Raw genomic sequence first — 6,746 nt, 5'->3', positions numbered from 1 at the left:
CAGTAATATAACCATAATAATTAAATTCGTAGAGCTGAGCCGCGCAGCAAACGGTGCCGCGCAGCGGGACGGTAACGAGACGAAAATGGCGTCGCTGCAGACGCTTCTACCTGCTCCAACTCAGTCCGTATTTGATCGAGAAGATCAAGATCGTGCGCGGAAATATGCCGCTCCATCTACGCACCTCGCCCTCACTACACGGTCTGCACCACCTTATGGTATGCGGAAGGGCTGGGTTCCCAGAAGTATCGAAGACTTCGGTGATGGCGGCGCCTTTCCCGAGATACCTGTCGCGCAGTATCCTATGGACATGGGCAAAAAGAAAGAGAAAACTACTTCCAATGCGCTTCCAGTACAGATAGACGCACAGGGAAAGATTAAGTACGATGTTATTGTGCGGCAAGGACAGTCGAAAGACAAGGTGATTTACCACCGTTATCAAGACATGCTGCCTTCGGAAATCACTACCGATGACGACCCCACGCTCCAGAAACCAGATGAAGAAGAAATCGAAAAGACGACTGAAGACACACGGCTAGCCTTGGAAAAGCTCACCCAGTCTAAGATATCAGCAGCAATGCCAGTGCGGGCAGCCGAGAAAACAGCCCCTGCTCAGTACATTCGCTACACACCGTCGCAGCAAGGCATGTCTTTCAATTCAGGTGCCAAGCAGCGCATCATTCGCATGGTCGAGGTGCAGAAGGATCCCATGGAGCCACCAAGATTCAAGATCAACAAGAAGATCCCGCGGGGCCCCCCATCTCCACCTGCACCCGTGATGCACTCGCCGACACGCAAGGTGACAGTCAAAGAGCAGCAGGAGTGGCGCATACCACCGTGCATTTCAAACTGGAAGAACGCCAAGGGGTACACTGTGCCCCTGGACAAGCGGCTGGCCGCCGACGGCCGTGGCTTGCAACAAGTGCACATCAATGAGAACTTCGCGAAGCTGGCCGAGGCCCTGTACATCGCCGACAGGAAAGCTCGCGAGGCAGTCGAGATGCGAGCCCAGCTTGAAAAGAAGCTGGCCCAGAAGGAGAAGGAAAAGAAGGAGGAGCATTTACGCCAGCTGGCACAGAGAGCCCGCGAAGAGCGCGCTGGCATCCGAACGCAGGCCGCCGCAGCCGCCGTGGACGAGGATGTGCGCGAAAGGGACCAGATGCGTTACGAGAGACACAAGGACCGCCAGCGGGAGCGTAACATCGCCCGCGCCGCTCCGGACAAGCGTTCCAAGCTGGAGAAGCAACGCGAGCGTGACATCAGCGAACAGATCGCGCTGGGCATGCCTGGGGCACGCCCCGCCGAGGTCCAGTTTGACCAGCGGCTCTTCAACCAGAGCAAAGGGCTGAGCAGTGGCTTTGGCCACGATGACGCCTACGATGTGTACGATAAGCCATGGCGCAGTGCACAGCCAGGCGTCTATCGACCGAAGAATCAGGACAAAGAAGTGTACGGAGAGGACCTGGAAAAGCTCATGAAAACCTCACGCTTTGTTCCCGACAAGGAGTTCTCTGGCACAGATCGTTCTTCCCGGCGTGATGGCCCTGTGCAGTTTGAACGTCTTGAGGAAGAAGATCCATTTGGCCTGGACAAGTTCTTAACAGAAGCCAAGAAAGCCAGCAAGCGACCTACTGAAGACCAGGACCACCACAGGGACAAAGGAAAAAGACGCAAAGATTAGCTTTGTGTGAGAATGTACTGTGCGAAGTAGTGCGAACTGTGCCTAGACATGGAATGGTTAACAAAAATCAGATGGTCTACTGTCCTGGTAAGATCAACCTTCATATGGTGAAGGTTGATCTTCCTAGCCATAAAAGGCCAATCATGAGCACAGTACATAGTCAGTGGCATGGTTTTGTAACTGCGGGCACTTTGCATTCAGGCACTGTTCAGCTGACACATTTGTGTATACATGTCAATAAGCTTGGTTACCATGCTGCTGGCAACCATGTTACACATTGTGATCATGAGGCATGTTGCATACTGCCCTCTGCAATTTGGTAGATCCTTTTCATCACTGTGTTAATGTGCATTGCTGGATATGTTACTCGGCAAAGTAACTGGGTAGATACTACCTGTCATGTATTGAACATTCATTTTCATGATGCCTTGTTTGCCACTGTTTTTTTTTGTCAATTTTTTTGCTTACTTCTTGTGCATTTTCATGCATGAAACGAATGAATTTGTCACTCCTGTGTGAATAAAAAAGAGAAAAACAGTCTTTTGCATCCTTTTGTAATGAAGCAATAATTTTTTTCTGAGTTTAGATGACGATAGACAGCTTTATGGTTTGTTATGTATGCTGCCATTCATGATGGCTGCATATGTGAGAAAACAAATGCAAGAATGTGCAGTCATGTGGTGGTGCAAAACAGATTCAACTGTGTTTAAAAGTGATGCTTTGATATACTAGCTTGGTTGATATGCAGGAGACAAGCAGCAGCATAATAATGTGACTTGCTCTACTGCATGTCACATACTGCTGCTCATATCATGCTTTGCTATGTTTCACTAGCTTCTGCATCTAGTGCAAGCATAATAAGAACTTCGGTAATATGAACTTGTGAGTTGGTGATATTTTTCTTTTGGATTCCTATTTTAGCCTTCCTAGGGCCATTGCCTGAGGATACCATGGTAAGCGGTCACTTTTGTGATGTTTTCATTGCTTTGTTCAGGTCTGTAGTCTCCATTCAGTTCAAAAAGGCAGCATTCTTTCTTTTTTTTTTTAATGTCAATCTCTTTTACCAAGTCAGTTGCGCATTTCTGCTTACGTACAGTATATTGACCAGCATGTTATTATGGTATCTTGGTGCAATCATACCGTGGTTGCACCAAGGTCTTTCATCACTTCATGTGACTGTGCTGCCTGATTTTCTGTAGAACTTGGCTTGGGCAACAGTGTTACTGAAAATAGCTAGTGGAATGTAAATCTGCGAGCTGTCATATGAATTGCCTGTGATAACAGTTGTGGCAGATGCCATTTGGCTAGCTATGTCCTTGGGTGGTCAGCTAAGGGCTCAGCAGTGTAGTGAAATGCATTTAGGGGAGTTCCAGAGTGCTGTGTTATGCCAGTGCACATAAGAGCCGCAGGTGGTCGTAATTAATCCGGAGCTCTCCACTATGATGTCCTTCATAGGTCATGTGTTGCTTTGGGAAATTGAACCCCACAATTTCAGATCTTTTTCTGAGAAACTTTGCAGTTGAAAACTTCATCCTGGCCCAGGGTTCTAACTCTGGACCACTGCCTCTCTGGGGCATTCACTCTACCGACTAAGCTAACCAGGGCATCTAGAAGACAGCAGGGCAAGTCCAACTTGATTAGCTCAAAAAGGGAATAGTGCTGTTCCAGTGTTTAATTACTCCCTTAATTCAATGTAGTAAATTTGGAGAATTAGTTTGAGTCTTTGTAAAGCAGCAGTTGAAAGAATTATGTATTACTGTTTCTCAAGTGTACCAAGATGACTCTGCAGAAGCATTTGCATTAACTTTTAATATTGTCATATGGTTGTGACTGCAGGCAAAGCATGATTGACTTGAAAAGCAATCCGTGTATTGTTCAAACTTGTGCCCTAAAACCAAAGGGAGCTATGTGGTTGAAAGGCTTTCTCGGTCATTGAATCAAGTGCTGTGGCTTAAGTCTGGCCTGTATTTATTATGTGTCACACTTTCTAGTTTGCTTGGCAATTTTTGTGACAGTTGTGGGAAAGATAGCCATCACAGCTAGATAATGATCTGGTGATGCAAGCATACTTTACATGAGAATGGAAACATAACATTGCACCTGTGCTGAAACAGGCAGAAAATAAAAAGAATATGTTTGGCAAAACACTTCAATACAAGTCATGCTGGAGTGCCTATTTTCAAATCTCTGAGTCGCCATACTGAATTGAGTTTCAAGTTTAATTATTTTCCGCTAGTGAGCAGGCATTTCCAGATCAGTGTAAAATACCATTTTAGCAGACAGTGTGATGACACATTATACAAAAACATAGTGACCTGCTAATAAAACAGAACAGAGCCATTGCATATGCCATGGTCAACAAGTGCTAATGGCACTTTTTTTCATGGTAGTGAAAGTGGGTCTTTCATGGTCATTTCTAAAATTTTCTCTGCAAAATGCATAACATATAACACAAGTGCAGGTCCATCTGCATCTAAACTAACCCATTAATGGGCCTCAACAACATGTTGGAAGTGGTTTGGGGCGACATGGATCGCGAGGTTAAATCTTTATTAATGCAAGTCTTCTAGTGTGGAGTAGCCAGCAACATGGAGCATGCAATTATGTACATCGCCACAGTGCTGTGTTTAGCATTATTTGTGTAAGTAAAATATCAGATTGCTGGTTTGTTTTATTTTTGGGGTGAGAATTAGTATTGCGTTTTTAAATATTTCTAAAGGAGCCAGAAAGGCCATGATTTAGGGCCTTTCTTTGAGGAGTTGTACTTGTTTGATGCATGAATTTGTGCTACAGATCAGTTTTGAATAGAGGGTGCGAATATAGAAAATTTCGTGTAAATCAAATAGTGTATGTTAAAAATTGTTTGGAACGAAATGAGTATATTGTCAAGGCTTCTGATAGCTTTCAAATAATTGGCACGAAGCTCAAATAGGGCACATAGTAGATTTTTTTTCAAATACTGCTTTAAAATTGAGGCCCACTCTGATGCTGCACAGCATGCTGCTGCGATTGTTTGTGTGGGAAGCAGAACTTCAGCTTTGCTACATGGTCCATTCGTGTGACTGTGTGCACAATTCTCATACGCATGTCCTGCAAGTCTGGGTGACACGACAAGGTTCGGCCACGTTTCGCGAACCCTGCGTTCACGTCCGATATCGGAGGCCATGGCTCAAACTCTCGTCGCTCTCATCAACACTTAGTTTTGGTGCTAGTTTATTCACTGCTGTCATCAGTAAAAAAAGGTAATTGTACTAAGCATATGACATGATGGTCATAGATCTAATATACTGACAATGTTCCACGTCCTCTAGTGGTAATAAGTGTTGCGTTTTTCGACATCTAGAATTTAACTTGATTTATAGCGCCACTGCTAGTGCTTCACTGTTTCGCGCGTGTGAATATTTGCATAAGTAGTGAATTATCGCAAAAATGTTCTATTCGTATTGGATTTGTTTTCAACTACACTATTTGTATTCAATTCCATAGCAAAGCTAGCCTATTTGTATTTGATTCGGTTTCAGAAAAGTGCTATTCGCACACGCCTAGTTTTGGCACTGGATCAAACATTATATACAAATAGGAAGCGATGTAGGTCTAGGGTTCCTTCATCCATTGTACTTATCATGAAATTTATGGTAATAGCAGGAACTAGTGAAGTTGCTTGCACAACATGTAGATGATTGGGTGAACATGGCAATCTCTTGTTAAATGTGTGTTCAAATCAAATCAAAAGAAGCTTTATTTCGTAATTCAAGGAAAATTTGTACAAAATATTTGGACCGATAGCCTACATGGCTAGTGTCTGGTCCAATACAAAACAAGACATTTAGCTAGGCAACCGCATAAATATGCAAAAAAAAAGTAAAAAATTAAAACATAGACATAAGACAGCAAAAGCATCCAGTGTCCGATCGGATGCAAAACAAGGCATTTGGGCAAAGGTATAAGGAAGCTGCACACCAGCATTTCAGCAAACTATATGCGGAGAATTCAGATAAAATGCTAACACAGAAACACAAAAGAGAAATCACATCATTACTTGGTTATGCAAGAAATATATTTAACAGTTTTATACATTAACTGCTGGTTGCTTTCTGGTTGCATGCTGGTTGCTTTCTATACACTGGCCAGCCAGCAACCTTACTGACTATTTGGAGTATGTTTTTAACATATAATATGTATGAAGACCTGCATGAGGCTATCTTAATTCAGCACTGCAGTTGATGTGTACAGTACATTGTACTACGTTTATGATAGAGCAGCATAGGCATGTCGGAGTAGAGCCTGTAGTAGCTTTTGTGGCTGGACCATGAGGACACTGAGGGTGTCCAAAGGGGCTCAGCCTCTCCAGGTAGCGTTAAAATTTGATCTGAATTGATTGTGCTCCAGCAGTCATGTAAACATGTCACTTACAACCAAATGAGTAAAAGGGTGTTTAATGGAGCCCCATATGAATGCCAAATTTCAAACTTTGTTGGGTTTGAAGGCCCACCACTTGTACACTTCCCTGCAGAAAGAATTTTTCATGGAAAATTTAAATAGGCAGAATGTTTGTCCCTGGATAAGAAGTTGTCTCTTAGTTCATCACCCCTTTTCATCTCCTCTTATTTCTACTGCGCTGAAAGTTACACATCCGCACTGGCACTGTGAGGTATTCACAATTAATTCTTTGTCCATTGCCTGCACTTCATATTTTATTTTGTCCTTGTGTGTAAGTTGATTATTGTCAGTTTCGGTGTATGACTCGCAGCAAGTGTGATGTTAGATTACTCCTCCATGAACATAGGCCATAGTGTGCTATCTTGTGAGCAATATTTGCTCTCAATTAGGCCAGTAGTTTGTACACAGAAATTTTTTTTAAATCCAGCACATACATACACAGGGACCCTGGAACAGGGGCCAAGGGCGCACCCCCCCCCCCCCCCCCCACCCAGTCTACAATTGTTTGCAATTGAATCAGATTTCTCATAATTGAAACACTTCAGTTCTAGGACTCTTTTAATGCAAAGCACAGTGGGGCTGAGCTACTTGGCTTCGTAGCCAGTTGTAAAGCATTTCATATATG

General features: G+C 43.7%; 1 protein-coding gene across 1 annotated transcript; it reads left to right on the top strand.

Moving 5' to 3' along the window:
- The first annotated feature begins 49 nt into the window (after window positions 1–49).
- Bx42 (Puff-specific protein Bx42) lies at window positions 50–2,228 on the top strand. Its single transcript, XM_077648909.1, has one exon. It carries the CDS (start codon window positions 86–88, stop codon window positions 1,679–1,681), a length of 1,596 nt encoding a protein of 531 aa, XP_077505035.1. The 5' UTR covers window positions 50–85; the 3' UTR covers window positions 1,682–2,228.
- Window positions 2,229–6,746: the final 4,518 nt, after the last annotated feature.

The sequence above is a fragment of the Amblyomma americanum genome, chromosome 1, assembly GCF_052857255.1.
Source record: "Amblyomma americanum isolate KBUSLIRL-KWMA chromosome 1, ASM5285725v1, whole genome shotgun sequence".
Classification (NCBI taxonomy): domain Eukaryota; kingdom Metazoa; phylum Arthropoda; class Arachnida; order Ixodida; family Ixodidae; genus Amblyomma; species Amblyomma americanum.
Note: the sequence above shows the minus strand (reverse complement) of the source record. Positions and strands in the feature narration are given on the sequence as shown.